Below are 27,986 nucleotides of genomic sequence, written 5' to 3' on the forward strand. Positions count from 1 at the left end.
AAAGACCAAGCTGTATGTAAAGGAGAGGTCATCAGCTTGGCTTAGACTTTTTGACAGCAATATACAAAGCAAAATAAAAGTAAAGCAGTATCTTTAAAACCTCTAGAAAACGTGAGCAACAAAATTTTACAGTAAGCCCAATTGTTCTTTAAATACCAAAGGTACTGAAAAAAAGTTTTAAAAATGCAAGAACTTTAGAAATATAACATTCAGGAACCCTGCCTAAAAGTCTACTCAAAAATGAGCTTCATCCAACCACGAGATACCTAGGGAAATTTTGGCAAAAAAAATGTGTTGGTGAGTACTGAATTTAATTTTCTATAAAGACTAATATAAGTACAAGGGCAAAGGTGGAGGAATATTATGTTTCATATTATTCAAAAGAATAACAAAACCAAAAACCTAGGAGGAGGGAGAAAGAAAAGGAAAAATAAAATTTGTTCAGTAATTGCCACATTGGTAACAGTGTGAAAAGAAATCACTTAAAGCTGACAAATAAAATAGAATACAGCAAGTCCTCACTTAACATAGTCCATAGGTTCTTGGAAATGCAGCGAAGCGACATAACGAAACCAGTTTTACCACAGGCTAATGAATATAAACAGGAATGAAGTTCCTATGGCATCTCACCAACATTATAATGCAATGACATTGACGTTATTCACGGACCTGATGAATACCAAAGTAAGCCAAGGGAAGGGAGGCCTTATTTTTATAAAGAACAGTACCATAATACATTTAAAAAATATCATAAATATCAAAATAAATATGCATCATCCAGAAAGTAAAAAGACAACCCACAGAATGAGAGAAAAAAAAAGTTTTTTGCCAAATTACGTATCTGATAAAGATTTAATATCCAGAATACATAAAGAACTCCTATAACTCAACAACAAAAAGACAAATAAAATGGGCAAAGGATTTGAATAGATATTTCTCCAAGTAAGATATACAAATGGCCAACAGAACATGAAAAATTTCAGCGTTATTAGTCATTAAGGAAATGCAAGCCAAAACCACAAGATGCCACTTCATACATACTATGATGGTTATAATAAAAAACATGGAAAATAACATGTTGGCAAGGACATAGAGACATTGGAACTCTCAGATTCTGGTGAGGAATCTTCAATTGCTTGTGAAAATATAAATGGTGCAACCACTGTGGAAACAGTTTAGTGGTTCCTCAAAAATTGAACACAAAATTACCATATAATCTAGCAACTCCATTCTTAAGTATATAACCAAAATAATTGAAAATAGGAACTGAAACATATATTTGTACATAAATGTTCATACCAGCATTATTCACAATAGCCCCAAAGTGGAAAAAACCAAGTGTCCATAGAAATGAATGATAAACAAAATATGGTGCATATATACAATGGAATATTATTCAGCCATAAAAAGGAATGGAGTTCTGATACATACTACAATATGGATGAACCTTGAAATCATTATGCTAAGTGAAATAAGTCAGACACAAAAGGACATATATTGTATAAATCTGCTTATATGAAGTTATCTGGAATAGGCAAATTCATAGCGATAGAAAGTATAATAGAATAGCGGTTACCGGGAGCTGGGTGGAGAGGAGAATAGGGAGTTATTGCTTAGTGGGTATAAAGGTTTTGTTTGGGATAATGAAAAATTTTGGAAATAATGGTGATGGTTGCACAACACTGTAAACATAATTAACACCACTGAATTGTACACTTAAAAGTGGTTAAAATAGCAAATTTTGTTATATGTATTTTAACACACACCAAAAAAGCAATTTGAAATTCATAGAGACAGAATACAGATTGGTGATTTCCAGGCGCCAGTGGGGCGCAGAATTGGGAGCAACTGCTTGATTAAGTATAGGGTTTCCTTATAGAGTGATGGAATTTCGGGGGATTAGTTAGAGGTGGTAGTTGCACATTTTAAATGCACTAAATGCTGTTCAGTTGTTCACTTTAAAATGGTTTATGTTGTGTGAATTTCACCTCAATTTTAAAAAGCAACTAAAAAATAAATGTAAAAATGATTTAAAAAATCACATAGAAACACTAAATATATGACACCATACACATGGTAAATATAACATCAACTAATGTAAATGGAATTGACTTACCTATTAAAAGAAAAGTTTTCACGGGAGCTCAGAAAGCAAACTTGATTCTCTGGTGCACACCAGTGACTTATCTACAACCAAGTGACGTAGAAAGCTTGAAAATAAAGGTCAAGGCAACGGTTATACCGGGCAAATGCAAACCATAAGAAAAAGGGTTATGATTCCAACAGCAAACAGTAGGATTCAGTGGGAAATTATTAAATAATTTAAAATACTAATGTTCGACTTCACAATTAAGATTCTATGGTTATCAATGCCAATATACCAATTAAAAGAGCAACCACCTCCACAAATCAGAAACTACACTAATAACTGAGAAAAGCACACAAATAATAGGAGATTTTAATATGCTACTTGCTGTCCAAGACAGATCATGAGTGGAAAATACCTAAAAATTTAGACCTAAAGTCTTGGGTTAGAGCAGAAATGGCCATCGTAATTGCAAAATTTCTTTAAAACTATAATGAATACACTACATATCAGTATAATTTACAATTAAAATCGTGAACAGAGGAAAATTTAATAACATTATATACTTAATAAATAACAGTAAATAGTCAAGAATAAAAGGAATTAGATTAGCAATTCAAAAAGCTACTGATAAAAAAATGCAGAAAGTAATAAAAATTAAAGCAGAAATGAACTGAAAAACAAATATCAAAACACAAATCCTTTGAAGAAAACACAGAAATAAACAAGCCAGTAATTAACCTAATCAAGAAAAAAACTGAGAAAAGGCACAAATATGCAAAATAAAAAACGTCGAGGGGAAAACAGCAATCAAAATATAGGCTATTACATGGATTTCTGGCTTCTGCTTGGGATGTAGAAAGTTGGAAAGAGCATGGTTCCCACTGTTACAATAAGAAAAGGCAAATAATCTGCAAATTCACAATTTTTCTTGACTCCCTCAGAGGCCTGAGGTTGCAGGTCAACTACCTACCTGCAACCTAAGTAAAGGCAAATGCCTTCCAGGAGAGATGGGAGAAGCTCCCTTGCTTACCCATGTTGATTGGTAAAGGCTGAGTGTAGGCTAGAGGGAGAATATAGAACACCTTGGGGCTGCAAATATCAGAGGTATTTGCATCCATTTGCAAGCTCTCTCCATGGACTTCACTGGGCCCTGAAAAAAATGATTGGCAAATCCTGAGAAAGCGTCCCTCATGGTATTAGGTTTGGGGGAGAAAAACAGCAGCTGCTGCAGGAAAGACATAAAACCTGTGGGGTTCCTTCTCCCCAGGAGACAAAAGCCTTAAACTGCTGTGGAAAAAGCAACACATCCCCCTTGGCTACCTCCATAAAAACCTGTTTCCCTGGGGCAAGGGAGCAGAAAAGATCTCAACCTCTGGAGCCAGGTCAGATGTGGGGTGGGGTGGGGGGGTGGGCATTGACACTGTGCAATGGAAATTCCAGGTATAACTTTTGACTTTCAAAAACTTAACAATCTGCCTTTGTATCCCTTTGTTTCCTATCCCTTGGTTTCGCATCGGCAGATTCAACCAACTGTGGATCGAAAACAGTACTTTTACATTCCCAACTGTGTTTTCTCAAACATGGATCGAAAATACTGTTTTCAATCCGTGGTTGATTGAATCTGTGGATGTGAAACCCGGGATAGGAAGGGCTGACTGTATTTGAAAAATAAAATCTGATTATAAGTGGACTTCGCAGTTGAAACCCGTGTGATTCAAGGATCAACTGTACTTGCCGGGCCCAGAACTACAGCTAGGGGAGAGACCGGCACTGACATCCAGGGCACACGTTCCTGCCTAACAGTAAGACTTAGAACCCAGAACGCCTCCCCCCCACTATCCCCACCAGGCTGGCAAGTATGAAATGAAAAGATAACAGCGGAACGCTGTTGAGAGTGTCTTAGTTAGTTGGGGCTGCTCTAACGAAGTACCACAGACAGCGTGCTCGTACACAGGATGTTTAGTGCTCATAGTTTTGGAGGCTGGAAGTCCAAGGTCATGGTTGGATTGTGGCGAGATCCTTCTTCAGAAGACTGCTGACTTCTAGTTGTGTCCTCACACGGTGGAAAGCTCTCCGGCCTCCTCTTATAAGGGCACTAATCCCATTCCAGAGGGCTCCATCCTCATGACCCAATCACCTCCCAAAGGCCCCCAATCACGTTTGGGATTATATTTCAACATAAACATTTTGGGGGGACACAAACATTCAGTTCCTAACAAAGTGTTACAGGAGCACGAGGAAAGACCCCACTGAGGTACAGCACAAAAGGAGAAACTAAAGCTGAGGCCAGAACAGACACTGAGAGAAACCCTCAGGCAAATGGTCCCCCACCCTATACATAAGGCAGCATCAGAGCCTGGTACAAGCTTTTCCTCATCTGCAAAATGGGGGTAATATTAGTGCTACATCATAGAATTATGTAAAGACTGAACAAGAGGATCCATGCTAAGTAGCTAGCAAATTGCCAGGCACCTACATGCTCAGCAGATATTTTAAATGTCAGCTACTATCGTTATTACAGTCCAACTAGTCACTTGAGGGTTCTCTTGTTCCTCAATATTGTCACCCGACCCATGGGTGTCAGCCCACATCTGAACTATTCTATTAGCAGAGGACTTGTCTGCCATGCCCAGCTTTGCGTGGAAAGCTCTCCCTTGAATTGAGCTGTTGTGTTACTTCTCATAGGTTCCAATGACCAATCTTAGCTAAACCCCTTAGATTGCTATAGCGCAGTTCTCATTGCCTGCCCCCCCATAAGACTCATTTAAATATTTAAAGCCAGTCTTCACTAGTTCTGTCATGGGTTAACCATCTCGTCCATATATTGCCCATGTTCCTCTCAATTCATGCTTCATATTTTTTGCCATTCTAGCTGCTGCTTTTGCATACTCTCTGGTTTTGCATCCCAAGTCTCAAGGCCATTTATGCAGGTGCCATCTCACTAGGGTAGAGCTGTACGACTCACCTTCCACATCTTAGAGACTGCACTTCCATGATGCAGAGAGCACGCCTGAGGTAGCACCTGCGTTTTGGGTGGCTGTATTGCTCTTCTCACTTTCATGGAGCTTGCTGTGGATTTAAGTTGGAGGCTTTCATTCCTGTGTGCTTGCAACACAAGGCCCTACCTTTACCTTGTATAATTTTTTTAACTGACTTGTAAAATTGTACATGCATTTCACATTGTTACTTTGCTCCGTTTCTCTGTCTCATGAGAGATTTTTTTTCAAATCTTGATTTCTGTCATTTAGTATAATCATTCTCTCCCAGCTTTATGATATACACATTTTTAAAAAACTTGTCATTTGTAGATTCCATCAAGTTATTAATTAAAGATGTTAGAACAGATGGGGCCAAAAGGCAAACTCTGCAGCAGGACATCAGAAATGCTCTTCCATGTTGAAATGTATCTAATTGGCACCATTCCCATGATTATACACCCACCAACTCTAACATCCAGATCATGTTTCTCCATTTGCCCAAACATACATAATTCATTAAAGACCTTAAGTTCTTTGTTACAGCTCAGATATTCTGTCTACTGCATTTTTCTAACCTACCCAATCTTACAAAATGGGAAATGAATGTTGTCTGAAACGATTTTTTCTTGGGGCCCCAGGCTGGCTCCAGTAATTGCTGCTTCCTTTATGTATTCTAAAACTATGCCCAGAATTAATACCAAGCTCACTGGTCTACAGCATCCAGAACTCACACTCCTCTCTAATATACCTGTCTCTAATTTCCCTACTGCTTATGATATTTCAATAAAAATTGAGCTATTCAGCAGGCTCATTGGTAAATCAGACTACTGCTCAATAGAATTAATCCACAGATGAGACATTATTTAGAGTTGCTAGTTTTTTCATTGTAATATCTTAATTTGCTCTGGGTTTTAGTTTCCTTTCATGAGTGTTCTTTTAAAAATGATCGCTACAGTTCCTTTGGTTCTCATATTATTAATTGCACAACAAACAGAATGTGACAAGATACACACAAAATGCCTGGCTCTTGAGGACAGACAACCGGGCAATGAGGATTCATGATTTTTAAAAAACCTTTTTAAAAATTTGAGATATAATTGACATATAACATTATATTAGTTTTAGGTGTACAATATGATTCAATATTTGTATAAGAGGATTCACATGTGAGATTCACATTCCAAATAGGGAATTTCAGTGGAAGCCAAGGGGTGTTGAAAGACCCATCTCCCCTCTTGCCCCCACACGCCACCCCAAGTCATTTATTTATTTGAGATTTACACATCATAGCAGTTTTGCTCTTTTCCAGGCAGCAGTTCTATTTATATTTAGGAGGATGTAACTTGCGATCTTGCTTCAAAAAGCCCAAACCTCAAACATAAGACATCTCCTCTGATATTCAGAAGTTAAGTGACTAGGGTAGAATTTATTTTTTCCAAGTCCACAGATGTTATTTTTTACATGAAGTTGGTTATGAGAACACACATGTAGATACAAGGCACCATAAAGCAGTGATCACTATGCACATTTTAGGGCAATAATTAACTCTGGTCCTTTGCGTTGGTGTGAAATACTAGGAGTAAATGGGAATGCAAATGGATTCTTGAAATTACATTAAAAAGTTTTGTTCGATCCCTGCTCAAAGCCCCTTGATGAAGACAGTAGGCGTCTTAGGTCTCACCAACATCTTGAAAACACAAATTTTCACAGAAGTCAATGGAGGTGAGTCAGAATTAACAATTTGGCTTTCTCAGCACCTTACTCTGGCCAAATCTCTCACCATGGGGCTTGTGGTTGTCTTTTCATGGAAGAGAGGGTGTGCTGTGTTGCTTGTTTTGAGTTTTAAAGGTATTAGTTGCTTACATAAGCCAATAAAAACATTCTCCCGAGTGATTGAAATTTGTTGGATTTATTTCTTTCTAAAGTTTGTACATTTACATAGATCATATACATACTTTAAATCCTTCACTATTTCGCATGATTTCTATTACATAAAAACCATTTAAATGCAATAAATTTTGTTGTGGTAAAACAACAAATTATCCCCAACTTATAAAAACACAGGAACAGTTATATTCATGAACATTTACACAATAGAGAAATGTACTATATATAAATCACAGCTTTCTATACATACTACACGGTTTAGGTTTACTTCAATAACAGTGAAATAGGGTAATACTTATATACAACTATTTTAATAAAAAATAAAGCAATTGTAAAATGTAAACTTAATTTTCAAAATATTCTTTAAACACTTTAACAATATCCACATAAATTACTGTTCCATTCGAAGGATGACCACCACAAATGCCCTAATTTTCTAAGAGATGGCATTTCTTAAATCTGGTGGGTGGTAACGAGGAACAGTCTTCCAGTACGTGATTCGGCACCACTGGCTTACCCAAGTCTGCTAATGCCGACAGTTTGGCCACTATAAAGGAGTACACTGCTATTTTGTCACTAATTACTTTCACGATTTGCAGGGACATATGGCACCAGGACTGCAATGAAACTGAAATGATTGGTGGAGAAAACTTTGAAGGTAAAGGGATGTTTCACATTGCCAATCAGTTTGAGCCACAGCAAATAGAATCCAGTTAACAGGCCGGACAAGTTACAAGCCTGTTTTATATTAAAGGACACAAACTACCACCCTCTGCCTGTCTGTCCTACATTGATCAAGGCTGACAGTATCGATTCTCCACTTGTGCAAATTTCTGTTCTAGAAACGGGCCTGTGAAACTTGAGGTAGAAGAGAATGCAGGGAGGCCATTAGGCCTTTACCCAACAGCTCTCATCTGGACGGAGCAGAATGGCTAAGCGGTAAGCCTAGCGTTCCTTGACCCTTCCCACAGAAATGAAACGTTTTCCATTTTCAGAAATCTGCATGCAAAGGCAAGGGTATCATCCCTGGTTACAGCTTAGTGTGCCAACTTGTGTCTTGCAAGAGCAAAAGACATGGTCTTGGCCTGAGTCAGAGAATTTCTTAAATGTCATTGTTTGTGGCCCCCGCAGTGACTCAGTCACTCTCAGAGGTGATACCTTGCCTCGGCTGATCAGGACAGCTGGATTCAGACAGCCAGAGAAGCAGCGTGTGCAACCCGGGATGTGCGTGCTGCTCAGCAGGAGCCCAAGTGGAGGGCAAGGCCAGGCGAAGCTCCTCTTTGTAGAGACAATACATTGCCACCCTCTGGGGGCGCCCCCGGGACTCAGGGGTTACAGCAAGGAGCCTCAGACCTGCCCCGCTGCCCTTAACTGAGTTTTGTGGCTTGGACTTTGTGTCTGAAGACTTACCCAGGCAGGCACACAGGGAAATAAGTGAAACTCCAAAATTCTCTCCATTCATCAACATTTTCAGGAATTGAGTTCAGGTGCTTATTTTATAACACTATTTGTGAGAGTTTAGCTCTCCACCCTGCACAGGGAAACATAGCTAGGTTCCTTCCTATTTCCATCCTCATCGTTGCTGCTGATGGAAAAGTACTTAACTGTTCAGCAGACTTCACCCTGAGCTCTGTCTCACCCGGGCAGCACAGAGGGGCATGTGGCCGGGCACAGCAGCGCTCCTCCAGGACGCCCGTTGCTGCCTCTCCGTTTGCACGTCCTTCTCAAAGGAAGATCCCCAGAGCAAGCAGCAATGCCACCCTGGACAGCAGTGCACACCTGCCTTCCGGAACTTCCCCAGGCTACTGCGGGATGCTGGACAGCGGCTGCTTGTGAATTACAAGCGAGCCGTCCACTTGGTGGTCCAGCAGATGTGATGGATGGATGATGTGTGTCCCCTCACTTCTTTGTTAAAAATGCAGTGCATCTCAGTCAGACACTAGAGCTCAAACTCCTCCCTGGCCCTTGGAAAACATTCCTGTGATGCAATTTCCACCCCCTTTGTCCGTTACCTCCTCACAATACTCGGGCCCTTTGTGTCTTAAGTTCGTGTAACTTAAAACATACACTACGTGGACACAGTGCAAGCATATGTACACATGTGAGAGGCCCAGATGTGTAAACCCTTCCCCTTACACACCTCCTGGGACAGTAAACTGGTTCTGAATCGCTTGGGAGCAGGGCACTGACCACGTGACTGCCTACCCCAAAGGGGAGACGACCAGCTCACACATTCCTCCCGTCCCCAACTTTTGTTTGGTCTGATTACTCTTGTTCCTATAGCTTAAAAAACGTACCCTAATGGCATTAAAAATCAATGTGCATATATACTCTCTGCAGACTGGATATTATCATCCTTGCCAAATGGTTGCTTGGCTTTGTAAGAACTACATGGCTTTATATTAAAAGTCCAAACATTTCACATGATTAAGGCCCAAACTGAAACTGTTTATTTTTGCTACTCCTTTTTATATAATTTCTGAATCAAATGGATGTTTTTGCAGAGCACTGTAATTCTCAGAAAGAAACACACTCTTGCAGAACAAAGACCCTGTTGCTCAGTCACAGAGCCAGTTCACTGCACGTCAAGAACAAATTAGGAAATATGGCATATTTGCAAAAATAGTTTGAGACTGTAGAGTTAATAATAATAATAATAATAATAATAATAATAATAATAAAAAGCTCAAGTGTAACTACCAACACTGCAGCCTGGAGCCGAAGATTCCTCTCCCACTCCACAACTCTAATTCTCTGAATCGGATTCAGATATAAGAACACGAGGCAGTGTGTTTCAACAGATCCACTGCCCTCAACCACTCACTCAAACACACTCAGATGCTGCTTTAAATACACCAAACATGCTCATTAATAAAGCTTTAATCTCTAGTTACCTATGTACACAATGTCAGATAAGCAATAAGCTTGAACAACTAAGGCCCGTGGCTCTTCTTTGGGGAGAGGCAGGAAAAGAGACCTAAGTATAAAAATATTAGATAAAGTTTTAACCTGGTCCATAGCCTGTCCTAAAATTATTTTACCTGTGACACTAGATGCTAGTTTGTGCAACTGCGAACCTAGACTATAGTACCCGATCTTGGGAGGCCCTGATATGCTTTAGCGTCTGTAATATTTCTTTAAAGTAAAGAAGAATGAATGTGGTGCCAGAAGAGTGGTTTGATCTACTGTAAAACAGACACAGGTACATAAATGATATGGTGGGTACTTAATTAGTTCCTCTGAAAGCTCTATTTTTCTGGACTAATTACAACAATAAAGAACGTGTGCGTTAAAGCATCGCATTTTGTAAAAAGTCCCAAAACTGTCAGTTTGACTTTATATTTAAGTGTTCTTAATACTGAAGTTGCTAAGACTGCACAGGCTGCCTGTTTTTTTTTTTTTTTTTTTTTTTAATTCTTTTCTGTATATCCCAAACTATAATGACCTATGCCTTGCTATTGTACACAGTACACTGAAATAGTTTCACAAAGTTAGTTCAGAGTCATTTTTGCCCTGGTGATTCAAAGCTCAAAGATGGAATATTCTAGCATAAAATATTATTATTACAAAAATTTAATCAAAATATCATTTGAATTTAAGTTTAATAAAACAGTGTCACTATGTATACTCTCAATAACTGCATTATATACTCAATCCTATGAGGTTTTTACTTGCTTTTCATATCACACTGGTTATTAAGGACAAAAATAAACTTGATGTACATATACCATATACTGATATACAATCTACACATAGATACATATACATACGTACAACTATAAATACCCACAAATACGACATTGGCAGGTAACAGAAAGCATTTCCTTTGAAGTCTGACATACTACCTATATGAATATTTTCCAAAAGCTGGAAACACTACAGATACACACATAAATCACACAGGATGAGCCAAAGAGGCTGAAAGAAACCTACTGTATATACAACTACTTAACTTGCAGTATTTTCTTGCTGTTGCATTCAAGTCAACAAACTGCCATGCAGATTCAAGTATTCACTGGCATTCTCTCTATGAAGACATTCTCTCTGCATGCAACGGGCCAGTTATTGTCCTAAGGAGAAGGCTGCCCACGTGGGTTGTGGATACTATCGGTACAAAAGGAGAATGGCGATGACTTTGGACTTGAGTCCTCCATGTAAGAATGAGACACTGAAAAGGAACCCGAGAGGAGAAGCAGTGACAAAGCACCTCTCCGTCACTTGTTGGGAGTACTCTGTGGTGAACTACTGATCTCTTACGTCCTCTGGATGGCTTGGTGATGGAAGCTGTCAAAAGGCTGGTGGACAGACCTGTTGACCTGGGGCAGACTGGTGACCCAGCCTCTGAGAAGTGCCAGCCAGAACGCTTTGGAGCAACGTCAGCCCAGAGGCGCATCTGCCTACTACAGAGACTGGTCTTTTTCTGTCAGAGTGATTTAGATGCTCTAGGAGAAAAGCATTTAAACCGGAAGTCACACTGTTACTCATTAACTAGACTCAATTTTTAACAAGTCCTAGGATGCCACTGTGGTCGCCTGTTCATCAGTGCTATTCTACAACTGGAAAAAATGCTGTCATGTGACAAGTGAAGAGATTGTTCACTGTTGAAGTTAAGTAAGGTGGCTACCAACCTGCTAAACACTTGACCAGGTCCACAAAAGCTGAACAACAGAGCGTTGGACCTCCAAGGCTAAGAAACTCCCTGTGAATTCAGGCTTAAAAAATCTTAACTGATCGCTACCAAGAAAAATGTCAAAGGAATTCAAATTCCAATGACAACTAACTAAACCCAAGCAAGTCTTGATAGTAAGACAATGGAGAAGCTTCTTTAAGGCCAACTTTCTTCCAGTCATCTGCGATTAGGGATAAAGGCAGAGAACAGGTGTAGCTCCTAGCCACAGCAGGCCTGGCCTCACCTAAGAACACCTTCCCAGGCTCTTCCCAAGACAGAGGGAGCAGCAGGCAGTGCCGGCAGAAAATTCTGTAATTTTGTGCTTAGGCAGCAAGGGACCTCCTTCCCTGCTGGTTATCTAAATTCTTCTCCAGCCTCCGAAGTTCTGTGGTTTGGCCACGGGGTGAAATACAAACTCAAGATACCAACCTCAGCTTGGCCTTGGAAAGCCAGCCAACTTTCCTCACCTAGAATGAATTGCCTCATATCACTTCTAACTAGGAAATAGTCCTCATCTTCTGAACTAGGATAACAGTTGGAGAAGCACACAGGGTCTTGCACAGCTGCTTTCTATCCTGTTTATCTAAGAGCAATAGTAAAGGTTACACATAATACAGGAGCTACAGTTCCACCAGAGGACCCTCCCACGTGTTGGCTTTACTGAGATTAATTAAAATGCAGAGAAGTATTGCTTGCTTTAATTAGGCATTGCTGAGAGTTCATGAGAAGATGTTAAGAAAAGTGCACTTCAAATAATATCTATGGCCTGGCAATAAAATAAGGACTCTGTACGTTAGTAATAAAGTTTTGATTGCTCACAAGGAATTCCTGCCACTTCTCTGTAAAAGTCAACCTGTGAAGTGGGGCACAAACTCTGAAACTCTCAAAAATTTTCTACATGAACCACTTCTATGGTCAATCGTGCAACAAGACTATCACCAAAGTATTTTGGTGATTATCAAGATTCCCTAGACTGAAAATTCCATATTAAGTGTATTTGTGTGAAGGGGAATACTGATTTATCACATGGAGAGGAATGCCAAGGCTCCTGATGCTGAGGTATGGGTGAGGAACGGGGTTGGGTGGGGCAGGTGGAGTACCTTCAGAAGGAAAGAAGAGAGCTCCCCGTACTGTGAACTGGGCAGTAGGCTTGGGTTAGCTGTGGAAACACATTCAGTTTCTTCTGACTAGACACCATAGGAAAGAAATGATCACAAAAGAAAATGTGATTGCCTATGGGCAAGAGTCTCAGAATCTAGTCACCTCGGGGGCTACCTCCTCCTACAGGATAAACTCTTGGCCTGCGAGGCACACTGACAACAGACAGTAACCTCAGAGGCCGCAGGGAGGTGTTCTCAGCCCATCCCCTATAGATGGACATCATGCCAGGGCAATCTGCCATCCGGGCTCACCAAATAACCTTGCAGTTGTCTTTAAAGATAAACGATGAAAACACAGTATATCACAGCTTCAAAAGTGCCCTTCTCATCCGATTACTTATTAGCATATCCAGACGTTCCTGGAGATAACATTAGTGACTTATAAAGGGAACAGTGGTGTTGTGATGTGGATGCTAACCGCGTTATTTTAGAACTTGAAATGTCAGAAACACAGTAGCAAGGTACCATTCTGTGTCTATTGTACATTGTAAGTAAACTACACGGACATTCTATATACACAGATGCCCTCACGCTGTGGGCAAACGCATTCAAGCCTGTCAGGGATGTTTATTTTTCTTTAGTTATTGAAGCTCAGAGACAATATGATTTACGTACCTCTCTCCCCTTGGCTGAGGATAAATATCTAGGCAGAAGACAAATAGGCTGATTATTCAGATTCTAGGAAGAAAGACAATTCCCTTGTGGGAAGCTCAGATTCAGTCAGAAGCTACAAAAATGAATCAGGTCCAAGAGCCATATTGGTAACTACCATGTTTGTTTCTCGGTTTTGAAACATAAATTTGGTCATTGCCTTTACCTAAACAAGATAGAGGGTTAGAGTGAATTTTTCAAAGGTGTGGCAAAACACTTACATAAGGGAAGCAGCTACCACTTTAGAGAGGGGTTTCTCTTTTCTGCGCACCAGCAAATACGGCCATTTATATCGGTGAAGGAAGTACACGTGAATAAGTAATGATGTAATTAAATGCTGGCACGTCAGAACAATATACCACTAAGACTACCATGGTTTAACAGCAGGTTTTCTCTAATTTACTGGAACCACGCTATTCATGCAGAGCCCCTGATTCTTTGGTCATAGTACCTTTAACTAATAAACTGAGTAGAACTAGAGTGAATTTCTGTGGGAGGGAACAGTATTCAAAGCGATTCTGTTAGTTCTGAAGCTGTGGAGATTATAGTTTTAAGGATCACAAAATTTCAAGGTTTCAAAATCAGCAAGTTCTAACTCATCGTGGACTCAATTTTTACTCTTTCCTCTTCCTGTACATGAAAACGCTCTGTTTGTCACCCTGAATTTCAATGGGACCAGCACTGGAGCAAGCTCATGACTGTAGATTAACAGGACTATTCTGATAGAAAGAAATGATTTAAAATAAAGTATTTATTTTTAGGGGCAAGTTCAGCAGCAGCAGAGTGAAGTGGCTGTCAAAGAGACCTAGATAAGAATGAGCCAAGTAACTCTGTATATGCAACCAGCTGGTTCCTCAGTTTTCCAACCATAATTCACTTAGATGATTTATTACTTTCAGACTGATTTTAAGGAATCAATATTCATTGCTGGACAACAACTTTTTCCTCTCTTATTTTATTTTGGTTAAGACCCCAATATTCTCACAACCAGGCGATAACACCAATTCCTAGATGGTAGGGTATTGATGATAGAGATGGTTCTGGATTCCTACTAGACCCTGTGGGAGTGAGGTAACAATTCCCTGTAGACTGCACACATGCTACTGCTGCAGCTCCCCAAGAATCGAGCATTGTCACGATCCTTTAGGAAATAAAATGAACTTGGTGTCATCTTTCCTCCACCTTCAATGGCAAAAAGATTCCACTTCCTCTTTCCTTGCTTGGCTGAAATGGAGTCAACTTCAAGCAAACGACACACTTCCTAAGTTCTCCACTCCTGCGATCTTCGCACCCGTTTCCTGCTTCCAGCAGGGTTGGAACGCAACAGTAACTGCTCAGATGCACCCACAGCCGCGTCACCGTGGAACATCTTGATTCCCAGAACGGGAATTCTGGACTGAACTTCTGTTAGTGCTCAATTCCACCTCTGTGACTGGGCAAGATTTCACATGTAAAGGCTTTTATATTAACTCTGGCTAGAATTTACTAAACTACAAAGTTTGTCCAGTTAAGTGTTTCACGATGGATTAACTTTTTAACCTTAAAAAAAAAAAAGGTGTAACAGTTGGTTTGAGAATACAAAAAACTGAGTGCAAACAAGAGAAAAACCAAAGGAGAAGTGATACATAATTCATTCTGAAATCATGATCCCCTCCCCCTCACAAAAGGTGCATTAGTTATTAAGAAGCAAAATCATCAAAGAAATCAAGTGCAAAGAGACAATCTGTACAGAAACTAACAAAAATATACAATAGAAAAGGTTACTAATGCACCATTTAGTCACAGACTTTTTTTTTTTTTAAATATATTCACGGATTTACCAGAAAGATCTTGAAAAACTATTTTGCTCCATGACCAGCGCGCTCCTGGTCGCAGATGGATTCTAAGTAACTTTCTGCTTAATGCTTGGTGTTTCAGGTCGGTGATCTTTCCTCTCTGACACATTACGCTTGACTTTGGCAGTGACCGGAGATGAATCTGGGTTCAGCGAAGGACTGGAATGCGACTTCTTTAGTCCTGCGGCCTCACTTTCACTGTTACACAGGAGCAACTTGCCTCCTTCTTTGAGGATGCTGACATAAGTTTCGTAACGGGTTTTCTGGAGGGAAAGTCAGACAAGAATGGTCATCAGTACACTCTTTACAAATGCCTGTGTGCAACACCCAGTGTGTTAACTACCAGAGAGAACGAGTGGCTGTTGAAGATCTCACTGCATTCCCCAAAGTGGGCAACAGCTACAGGAGAACGACGGATTCGTTACTTTACAGAAGAAGATAGCATTTTAGTTCTCCTTTGCTCTGCAATTTGAAGGAATGTCAACTTGGAATTAATTATTGGCCATTTGATGGAGGAATCCTGCTTCCTGGACACTTGGGCACAAGAAGCGTGTAAGCTAGAGGAGGGTAACCTCTGGTTTTGGTGACTGAAAGTCTCTTACGGCTCAGTGCTATCTGTAGTCACCGGAACTTTCCTCACGTGACTGAGGCTTCATGTGACCCATGCTTGGTTATGGTTGTTCACTCTCTTTCCTACTCCCTGAAACTCAAAGAAAAGCTTGAGGAATCAGTCTGTGGTGACTCTACTCTCCAGTCTCCTACGAGACCACAACGTTCTCCAGAAGCTGCTCTGGGTTCCCTGCCAAACTTCAAATCATTTTCTGATGCTTTTCTCATTCTACATTTTTTTCCATCATCAATTATTTGTTGAGTGTCCACTATATTTTAAACAGCTCCTGACTCTATTGTCTCTGGGTATCTTTTTGTAAGAATAACTGAGAAGAACATTGCAGAGATGTTTTTCTGTAACTCTATTTGGTACTTTTTTTTTTTTTTTAGGTTTCTAAGTCACTATATAGCACTGTTATATATATTGCAAACTATAGAAGGGTCTCAGATTCTTGATTTGATAGATTCTAGTCAAAATAAATCTTTCACCTTACTGCTTCAACACATGAAGGGTTTATTGAAAGCCTAATGCGTTTTATTTCTAAACAAAAGAACATATCAGTTATAAATTGCCCTAACAAAGGCAGGTACATTCTGTGATGACTATAAATAAGTCTTTTAGGAACTTTTAGGAATTTAGATTGAGATTTTGTGTATTTCAGTTTTAAGTTGGCAATTATGGAAGTTGAAGCTATTGGAAGCTACACTTTCAAGCTGTTTTAAAAGTTCAAAATTGGGAAAAAGCTGCTAGCTATTAAGCTTGTTCGGGGTTTGGTCAGTATCTATGTGGGGATGCCACGCTTTGGTTCATGATGACATTTATGGAGTTCCCACATGCTAAATTGAGGTCATTAATACACTAATCATACACAATTGGTACATTGTTATCCTTGTTTTATAGTAAAGCAAATAGAGGCAGAGAGAAATCCAAAGTCACAGTCAGCAAAGAAGTGAAGCTGGGATTTGAACTGAGGAAATGTGACCCCAGAACCCAGTGCTCTTGAGCTCTATTTCCTCCCTAGAGACGACAATACGTGTATACATATGAATGTGTATTTTAGGATGACGACTCTGACAGACATGTGGTTTGGCCAAACCAAAGCCATTCTCAGCGCCCTGTTCTCCTATGTCCTTCCCACAACAACGGGTGATAAAACCCAAATATTTACTTTCCCGGCCCTCCTCGTGTCTAAGATGGGCCGTGTGATATTCCAGCCCATGAGATGTAAGAAATCTTCTGGGAAAGTGATTTTCCTTTCTGATACAAGGGACATATTTTAGAGAAGTCACTGGTGCTCTTATTCCTTCCTTGACGTGGATGTGATTCCTAAAGCCACATCCTGTGACATGGGCGACAGGCATGAAGACACAAGAAGACACTAGGTAAGGAGAATGTAAAAACAGGAAAAGCCTGGGGTCTTGATGACACAATGAGCGGGATGCGACTCTAAGATTCCCCACTACCTCTGAATATCTTGGTAAGTATGAATAATACATATTCTTAGGGGTTATTAAGCCATTGTTCATCAGGTACTGTTAATTGTAGCTGAAAGCATTACTAACTGATTCGCAGTATAATTTTAATAAAGAACTAACAAAGTAAAAGAATAAAATACTAAGCTTATCTCAGAAAGCTCTGTAGAGTTTAATAAGGGCATTTGCTAATGAAAAAAATGTCATTGGAATTACATATCAGTCAATGTATGTATCAGTGAAATCAGGGGACTGAACCAGACAATATTCAAAAGGCATACTGGTTCTAAAGTCCTACTCATTTTAGGAATTTATTACTTAATCTGTCTCTAAACTGCCTTGGTGGCAAGATTAAAATGCAGGAAAGAACTACTCTCAATATGAACAAGCTTTAGTGAAATGACGTAAAGGCAGTTTAAAAATAGATTCAGAAAACCAGTGAAGGCATCCTAGTTCATGAAGCAGGGACATTTATATGATGAAAGGGGTATGCAGGACAATTTTTTTGAGATGACCTGAAAGGGGACAAAATGAGAGAATGTGATAGGGCCAGTTTTCTACCAGTCTTTGAAGAAACTGAACCTACTGGGAAAATTCACCTGGAAAAAATACATGAAGGAAGGCCATTCCATCCACTCATTCTGCAGCTCCAGCTGAAACGCTGTTGTCTCAAACAAATCACATCAGTATGTCAATCAACAAACAAAAGGCACAGCCCTGAGGGGCAGTACCTGAGTCATTATTAGATGAGAAGAAAAGACAAAATAAAGCAAAGGGTGAAAGGGAGCCAGAAATCCAGGAGTGCTCAGTCAGTGTAAAGAGAAACAAGGAAATGGAAACCGAAGAGCATTCATGAACTTCCAAATGGCTGTGCTCCATTTCTGAGTTACAAAGGCTTACAGGGACAGAGGTTATGAAACCCAGTAATATAGCTTTGCTTTTTACCATTCTCTGAAACCAAACCAGATGTCACTTCAAAAACATTGTAGGAAAACATGTTTAATCTCAGAACTACTCAGTGGGTATGGTTTCAGCCATGTCCTTTCGGGGTTACAGACTCATCCAAATACGTCAATCTCTATCCGGAGGTTTGGATACAAGATTGCTTCTGGGGAGATAAACAGCTCTGCATGAAGCCGTGAAAAGCAATGAGAATGAACATAACGTTGAAAGTCCCTTCTTCATTGATACTTCCTTATATTCTCCTTTTTGGGGGGTGGGGAAGTCATACTTCTTCCTAACTATGCCACCATTGTGGTATCCTTGGGAGGGTGTATTTCCTTTCTTCCTTCCAGAGAACATATGATGTTTTTCTTTTTTTCTAAGACCAATTGTGAAATTTAAGTTTTAAGTTAAAGCTGGTGTATAAGGAAGAAGCAGGAAGTGTATTTGTAAATCACGTTTAGAATGCCTGATGTACCAGTTCAGAGACTGAAAACTCGGTGGTCCTGTTCAAAATGGTCAATCTTGGCCAAAGAAGCTGCTACATGATGTGGTGGCAGTCACTGCTGCTTCCCTAGCCGCCTGCTTTCAAGCTAACGGAACTGTGATTTTTATTGAGGATGTCAACACGCCTAGCCCGGGAGAAGAATCATGGTTTAAACCAGACTTGATAACCCTTACCCCCTTTGCCAGTCAACCCTGTAGCCATGTGGTCTAGACTTGGCTAATGACATGGGAGTAGAAGTCTACTAAGGTATATTTGTGAAAGCAGCTTTTGCGATCCTGACAAAAAGTGGCAGAACGAAATGTCTGGAGCTATGGTAGCCATTTTGAGACATGACATGGTTACACATGAAAGCAAAAAAGCAGATGTGCTAAACAGAGCAAATTAGAAATTTAGAAAGATGACACAGGCTTGATGGCAACACTTGGCAGCCAGTAACCGACTACTTCCAGTTTTCTCATGTGAGGTAAGGAATGATTATACTGTTTAAATAGTCAAGTTTTCTGTTATCTGTAGCAAAAGCATTCTTAACTAATAAAGTGGTCAACACTCAGCTTGGTCTCACTCATAAAAAAAATTATCCCAATTGAATTGTACTGGTAACTCCTGTCTTCATTTTAATTAGGAAAATATATGCTTGATTAATAGGCTTTGGTGTGATGTAGCTTTACTGGGTTTTGTCTGAATAGTCAACAAATTATTGATGGACATTATTCCACTATAGGCCATACAGTGATCACATAATGAATATGAAATCAGTGGCTATCTTATTATTTCCGTTAATAGTTTTATATCAATTGCTTAATCTCTATGGGTACCAGAGTACAGTTCTCTCAGTCCTTCCCTATAAGCCTACAACCTGTAGGTTACCTAAGAGATGCTAAGAGAACCAAAAAATTGAGAGTTCTATACCAGTTACTTGACCTGGCTAATGCAGTATTCTACTATTTAGGTAGCAGGCTAGAGATACTTCTAAAAATCCTGAAGAAGGAAAGCTGACAAGAAAAACTTCACTCCTTGATTCTTTTCTTCCTCCAATAGCCCACATGCATTCTGTCAGCAACTCCCGTTCCTGTATCTTCAGAGCATTCAGCATCACACCATTTCTCACCACCTGCACCACCTCCAGCCTGGATGAAGCACAGTCATCTTGTGCCTGGATTACTGCAATGCTTTCTAACCGCTCTCCCTGATTCTCTCGTTGCCTCCCACGTGCACTCTTCTCAAAAGTGAGTGATCTATTACAATGTAAGTTAAGAGCATATCACCTCTGCTCAAAAGACTCCAATGGCTTCTCCTTCTTAAAAATCCTTCCCAACCACAAACGCTTAAAATGGCCCAGAAAACCCTTATCTGTGCCGACCCTTCTCCCACTTCCCTGGTCTAACCTCTCAGTGCTCACTAGGCATCAGCCTCTGCTTCTGGGTTCTCCCTGAACACAGGAGACAGAGTCCTGCTCTAGGACCTCTGGTGCCTGCTGTGCTCTCTGCCCCGAAAGCACCTCCTCCAGAAATCCACAAGGCTTGCTCCCTTCCCTTCACCTCTTTCACTCACTTTACACTGAGGCCTTCCAAATCTAAAATTGCAAACACCTACTCTTACTGCCATTCACTGCTTTATTTGTCTCCTTAGCACTTCTCACCATCAGCCTTATATTTTACTTATTAAAGAAACTCTTGTTTGTCTGTCCCCTGCCAATATTAGAATGCAATCGCAGGAGGTTAGGGACTTTGCTTTCGTTTACTAATAATATGTCGCAAGCACAGAGAACACAGTGTACACATCGAATTGACATTTATTGAATGTATGAACGGAAAGAAGGGACAAATATGAGAAAATAAAATTTCTCATATCTAGTAGAAAACATATTTTGAGCTCTCAATATGGCAAATTCTAGAAAGATAAAAATATAGTGGACATATATAGATGTAGAGGTACATGCCTGATGAGTTCCTAAGTCAGTAACCTCTGGGGACACACTTTCATTTTCAGCGTTCCACTAGTCCCATGTTTTCCACAAAAACACTGAGGTCTGAGCCTGTGGGGCAGTACTGAGGCTCATGAATGACCACTCAGCAGAGACTTGTCTGTGTCCTCCCCACGTCCATATCCACTCGACTGTGGCTGTCAAGAGGCCATGTACAGCAAACCCTGCACAGGGCACGGGGGTGGGGGGTGAGGGCGGGGAGGCTGGCATGCTTGACGGGCTGTCTCTCTACAGAGAAAGAAAAGCAGTTTATACCATACTTTTGAGGCTCAGAAAAAAGATGCCTGTTTTCTGAGCATCTCTTATGTAGCAGTAAATGAAGACCAAATTTTATTATCCAAGTTGAGCTTAAAAATAAAGAGAAACTATACGTGGATTCTAGTGGTTCTTCATTTGGATAGTTACTAGATCTCATTCTGACATGACGAGCAGCCTCTAAATTTACCTTATAACAAAAGCAGCCATTTAAAAGATAAAGATTTATTGATGAATTCCTCTGCCTGATCATTCTTACATGTAATTTACATGTAACATATCAGGATGCCATTTACCCTTGAGTAAATGCTTCAGCACTAACCTAAGATTCTAAGCCCATGGGTCAGACAGTAGTAGCCTCATCAATATTAATACAGAAAGGAATCTGCTGCTGACACTAAACAAATAAACAATAACAATATTGAAGTTTTATATGTTTGCTCTGACAATATTCATAACCAGAAGATAAAAAGGGAAGAAGAAACAATAAAAAATATCTGAATGTTTTAATTAATAAAATTTCATGCCACAAAGGAATCACTATGCAAGAATTAACCTAGCTCTAGGTAGGGTTAAAAATGAGATGGGATGTAAATGAGAGGCAGGGTGGCCGTAAAAAGAACAGTCTAGGGGTCAGGTGGCCTGGTCTTGATACTGCCATTAACTAAGAAGCATGGCATTAATTCATTTTTCTAAATCGTTATTCAGTCTTCATTACATAGCCCTTTCAGGTATGTGTTTTTCATTAAGAAGGGCAAAGAGAGTTTGAGAATAAGATGCGTCTCTGGGGCAACCTGCTGCCTTTGGTCAGGTTATTAAAGATTTTGTCTCAGTCTCTGTCGATTCATTCTCAGATCAATTCTAAAACATTTCAGAGCTGTATGCTCAGCATTCTTCCTTAGGAATTCTCCAACAGTGTGAATAGATTTCGAGCAGTATAACTGCATAATCTAATTCCACTATCAGAAAAACAGCCTGACATGGGATTTTACCAAATCGGAGTCCAGCAGCTACTCTCTGCAGTTAACTGTCTGAACATTGTTTTTGTGGTTTTGCCCGTTCAGCAAGCTCTCTCCCTTAATTTCCTTCTTAAAATTTGTTATTCTCGTGAAGGCTTCAGTGACTGAGCCAAAGACAATTCAAATGCTTAATGGCTTCTGTATCTACTGTTCACTAGCAGCAGTGCCTACCAAGGAGGAATAAAAAATACCACATCTAAGGCCTAGCAAGCTGCTGCCTAGATTGAATGTTAATTGCCTGCTTTAAAAAAACAAAAACAAAAATGAAAAAAACTATTGATATTATTTGAAGAGTTTTAATCGCATCCACGTACAAATTTACATGCATTTGACTGAGGAGTTTCTTTTCTCATGAGCCCCGAATACCATTTTTTATTTCATTTAATAGAACACTATCTCCTTTTGACCTCTGATATGAATATGACAGCAACAACCTGAATGAAAATAAAACTGCACTGGCAAGTGTAACATAGTACTGCCATTTGTATTCAGACCTCACTGCTCTAAACTATCAAATACTGAATACATTTCCTCTTGACATTTCTCTTTCTCAGGCAGACACGGTAAAAGGCCATTTCAAAATGAAATGAGAAGAAAACCAATGTCATGTACATAGCAAAACACCTTTTGCTCCTCGATCTCTACACGGGAAAACAAAGAAACAAACCAAAAAAAAAAACAAAAAACAAAAAAAAAACACAAGGAAACCAAACAAGGAGCTCTTGAAGAAACCGCTTATTCAAATAGAGACTGTGGTCTCCATTTTGCATTCTATGGGGGTTGATGGCAGAATTGATCTGCACAGACTTTCTCTTCGATCAGTTGGCTCACCCACCAACACTTGCTAACTTAAGAAAGTAATTACATTCAAAACAGAGCTTTCTATAAGTTCTTACCTGAAAGCTATGCTAGGACTTACATTCTTAAAATAAAATTTTAAAGTTTTTGTCCCCTGTGCGAATCCCGTATCAGGCTTCCGCACCCACTGCCTAAAACCAGCAAATACTCGTGCACACATTTTTGGTTTGTATGATTTGTATTCGTGGCTTTCTGGGAAAACCTGAGGAAGTGTGAATTCAATTCCTTTGTTTCAGTCTACCTTTTGGCTCTATTGCTCTCTAAATGAACTTTGTAACGTCAAACAAACAAACAAACAAAAACCAACACAACAAACTTTAAAATAAAAGCTTACTTTTGTATACTAGTATAAGCAGAAGAGGTCAAAAAACTGTAATATGGACAAAAAGGTTTGGGTTTTGTAGAAGCGGTTTGAGAGAATCATTGTGTCCCTGGCTCTCCCTGCCCAGATGCGTCTATGGTATCTAATCTTCACCAGCTGCCAACTCAGAGTGACTTCACTACCCCCCGAAAGCTCTCCCGCAGCCCCTTCAGAGATGAAGAAGAGCTGAAAGGCCATCAGCAGACTGTCCCCCGACCCCTGGTCTGGCTATTGCCCTCCTCAGGGCCCATCCGGCTGCCAGGACAGAGCAGGCAGATCCTGTGGTGATTTCACCTTTGAGGGCAGGTCGCCATCATCCCGATTCCTGCTGAGAACTGATTTTTAAAACACTGCTCCCTCTCTCATTCTTTACATTTTGTTTCTTTATCCCTCAAAACCCTTTCTATAAATCCAGTCAAGATTAGTACTCAGATTTTTATCTTTAAAAAATGTAAACTCAAAATTCTGAATTTAAAAGTCCACAAAACTCACTTAGAAAATAGCACATATTTTCTCCCCCCTAGGTGGAAAATTCAAGAAACGGCCCAGTTCCAAGCCACCAACAGGGAAGTCCTACAAAGACATGTCACTCACAAGGCTTTTGGCTCTGGGGTCTCTGGTTACGCCAGCTCCCTAAAGCGCCGTCCAGCTTGGCCTTGTGTATAAAATAACTGAAAAAGAAAATTCACCCTGATTGGATTAGTGGGATTAAAAAATTTGCTGTGTAGTAAAATGGAAAAAAAATTGTCCGTTGAAACACAGGGATATGAAGTTAAGTTTCTACATACCCAAGATAAGTAATTTGAGCTAGAGAAACACTACTTTTCTGGATAAAAGGCTGAATTTAGCTCTTGTGGGATATAAGTTTGTCTCTCATTCAATTTTTCCTTATGGAACGCATGTCTAAAACAAAATTTTACTTTGTTATGACAACATTTTTATATAGGTCATGCTCCTAATCTTTCGGTTTATATTTTGTTTATGTTTCTGGTTGTATTGGAATTCCCTAAAGTTATACAAGGTATCCCTCTGAGGTATGTTCCCAGGGTTTTTCACTGCAGCTTCTTTGTCACAGACTTACAGCTTTAAAGAGGCCAATGCCAGTCATAAGGGGACAGGGTTAGTCTTTCCAGGAAATTTTTAAACTCGGATTTAAGGAGGCTTTGAAGCCTCTGCTCGAAGCTACTTTTCCCACTAACTTCCCATGACATTTCACCCCCAAGATTTATTGCTTTTGTGCTCATAGCATTTTCACACCTTCTGTATTCCCAGTTCAAATGTCCCTTTAAGTGGAAGTACCATAAGCTACCATCTTATCAGTTCTGTGTCCAATTTTGAGTTTGTTTTGGTTACACACCTTCTAACCTGTGGAGTCAGAACACTGAGCAACCAGACCTTAGATAAATCCCTTGCTCCTTCCTGGTCTCAGGTTCCACATGGGCAGGATGATGGGATGGGGTCAGTTTCCAGCTGTAAACCTTCTCTAGGTTGGTGAGAGCTACCATGTTTCCCCCAAAATAAGACCTAGCCAGTCCATCAGCTCCAATGTGTCTTTTGGAGCAAAAATTAATGTAAGATCCGGTCTTATTTTAATATAAGACTGGGTCTTATATAATGTAATATAACATAATACAATATAAGGTCCAATATAAGACCGGGTATAATATAATATAATATATAATATAATATAACATAATACCTGGTCTTATATAAGGCCAGGTATAGTATAATATAACATAATACAATACAATACCAGATCTTATATTAATTTTTGCTCCCAAAGACGCATTAGAGCTGATGGTCTGGCTAGGTCTTATTTTCGGGGAAACACAGTACTTGGAAGCAAGATATATGGGAGAAGTCACAGTACTGATCTTTGGGAGGGAATGGTGAACCACAAGGTGGGAACAGGGCACTGAAAGGAAACAGGAAAAGCAGCGATGATTTACCTATTTCACAATTTTGTCACAGGCCAAACCTGGTCAGGAAAGAAAGCCACTGTGAAAGTACCCTGCCTATTCCTTTGTGTGTGTGTGTGTGTGTGTGTGTGTGTGTGTGTGTGTGTGATTGGTATTGTGTCTTCTCACAACTATCTCCCTTGTAAGTGTACTCCTCAAGTAGGAACACATGGAGACAAGTTGCTGCGTGCTCCTACAAGAAGTCTACGACATGAACGAAACCAATTCCTAGCCTTCCAATGAATGCTGTGCTGAGAGTTCTTATAACAGACAGCTCTTGGCTTGCATATGATTTTGGTCTTAATATTTCCAGAGAAAACAGTTTTTGAAAACATGTTAAATTTTCATTATAAGTCTATTGAGTAATTTTGAACTAGATACAGCTCAATAGCCTGCTCCCCACAAAAAAGTCTCTTCATCTCATATCAGGTACATGAGCAAACAAGTTTTTAAAACTCTTACAAAGCATACATATTCTTCTAGAAAATGATAGGAAGAAACCTAATGTAGTTAGATAGAGTACTCTGGGTAAAAATAAAAAACAAACAAAAACCAACACTCCCTTTCATTGTTCTGATTCCAGACTTGGCCCAGGAAAGGATTCGCCACCAGCAGTCAGCAAACGGATGGGAAGCATCATTTACTGAAAAGTATAAGGGAACCAGGAAGGAAGTGATTCCCACTATTTGCACAAGAACTTTATTTGTGAGGGAATGTATTCGGTTGGTACAAAAGTAATTGTGGTTTAAAAGGTTAAAAACAATTGCAAAAATCGCAATTACTTTTGTACCAACCTAATATGTAGTTTTCTCCTGTCTCACAAGTTACTGATATGAAAAGGCTGCAAGGCACTCGCACCAGGTGGGCCTCCTCTTTACTGTATCTCCACCCAGACGTAAAAATCAAAATATTAAACAACTGGTACAGCACGGGCACTGCTAAATCAGAATGGATGCCATCTGCCAACCATTGTAAAGCCTTATGGGGGTACAACAGCTTCAAATCATATCTGCTTAGCTTCTCTCTCTTCAGTTAAGCATAAAACCTGTACTCAAGCCTGTTATCAGGCCTTTCAATCCCTGACTGACTTTTAAGCAGATTGCATGGTCTACATATGTCCTAGCCAATACAGCAGCCGCTAAGATGCAGGTAGCTACAGAACACCGGAAATGTGGCTAGTCTGCACTGAGATATGCCGTAAGAATAAAATGTACACTAAGTTTTGAAGACTTAGTAAGAAAAAAAGAATGTAAAATATATTAACATTTTATATTGATAATATGTTGAAATGATATTCTGGCTAGACTATGTTAAATTTCAATATTATAATTAATCCCACCTGTTTCCTTGAATTTTTAAATGTAGCTACTAGAAAATTTTAAATTACCTATGAGATTTACCTTATACCTCTACTGGATAGTACTGGTCTAGATCCCCTGACATCTCCAAGTTGCAATATTCCTGTTCTGTGTTTAACAACCGTAGCGTGAGAGTGAGTTACTCTGATGTTATTATGACTCTCTTCAAAACTATGTATAGAGTTGGAAGGGACCTTGTAGATTAGCTCACGTGATTCTATCTCCATTTCCTAGCCAGGAAACTGAGGACCAGAGAAGATAGCTATGTAACACACACGTCAAGGATAAAACCAAAATGGCCCTAACTCCCAGTCTACTCATTTTCCCAATTTTACTAACTTGATTACTGTGTTTGCCCTTTTTCTGCAGACAATACCTAAACTCAAAGAAGTGACCCTCCTCAAAGCAGATTTTTCAGGCATAAGGAGGGATCTGGGGACAGGGAATTCAAGTCACATGACTGGTTGCTTATTCTGTCTTCTCAGAGATGGCCCTAGTTCTTATCAATCATCTATTTAAAATGTAATTCAAAGGATCCTGTTGCTAAACTTCTCCTCCTTTCAAAAGCACATGTCATCATTTATAAATTCAGAGCTTCCATAGCTCTCTTTCATGTCACACAAAATGCAGTTCCAAACAGCAATGCAAGAACTATATCTCTATCATTAACTGGACTTGAGCGCTTAGATGACTGCTGATCTTACTTAGGTCTCCAGCTTTTGACTCATAATTTTAATACTTAGCATACTATTAAAAAAAGAAAATTCTTAAATTTCCCCCAAAATTCTATTAACCTGTAATATTTTAGTTTCTCAGATCCACACATGTCATTTCCTTTGTGATGTTTTCTGTAAAAGGGATGGCACTGGATTCCAGGCTACACTCAGTTGCTAAGTCTGGGACTTGCTACTAATCTTTAAGTAAGTTAATGGAATTTCTCCCTGGATTTCACCAGGGAGAAAGGATAATAACTGCTGCCTTTGTACTTCTGTGATCAAGGCCACTTATAAATTAATAGCTCGATCATTTTATTTCAGAAGTAGATTTGATCTGTGACAGACAGCATTGTATTGAGATATGCCCTTGCACTGCTCCTGTGAGAAAAATGGTTCATAGTGTGAAAATTACTTCTCTGATGTGGACAAATAAAAAATGAGCAATCTGAGGAAACAGGACTAAGATCATGACCAGAGAGTTTGTTCAAAAACAAATACATCAGACCACTCACCCACCCTGCAACAAACAACCCAACAATAAAACTGAGGGTTTACAACTAGCAACTTATATTATGGGCACTTCTACATAGGAGCTGTTTTGAGTTTCCCTAATGATGCTACATGGAATGTGCTCCTATTATTAAATACATCCGTTTCAGAAGGAATCATACTATTT

The 27,986-nt window shown here is 39.6% G+C and overlaps 1 protein-coding gene across 10 annotated transcripts in view; it reads right to left on the reverse strand.

Moving 5' to 3' along the window:
* Nucleotides 1-6,957: 6,957 nt before the first annotated feature.
* PSD3 (pleckstrin and Sec7 domain containing 3) overlaps nucleotides 6,958-27,986 on the reverse strand; it is a 427,571-nt gene continuing 406,542 nt past the window's right edge. For all 10 annotated transcript variants that reach the window (XM_074329581.1, XM_019742071.2, XM_019742072.2 and 7 more), the window contains one exon: nucleotides 6,958-15,532. In XM_074329581.1, the coding sequence (XP_074185682.1) occupies nucleotides 15,317-15,532 (216 nt within the window). In that variant the 3' untranslated portion in view covers nucleotides 6,958-15,316. The remainder of the gene's footprint in view (nucleotides 15,533-27,986) is intronic.

The sequence above is a fragment of the Rhinolophus sinicus genome, linkage group LG04 (assembly GCF_036562045.2).
Source record: "Rhinolophus sinicus isolate RSC01 linkage group LG04, ASM3656204v1, whole genome shotgun sequence".
NCBI lineage: Eukaryota > Metazoa > Chordata > Mammalia > Chiroptera > Rhinolophidae > Rhinolophus > Rhinolophus sinicus.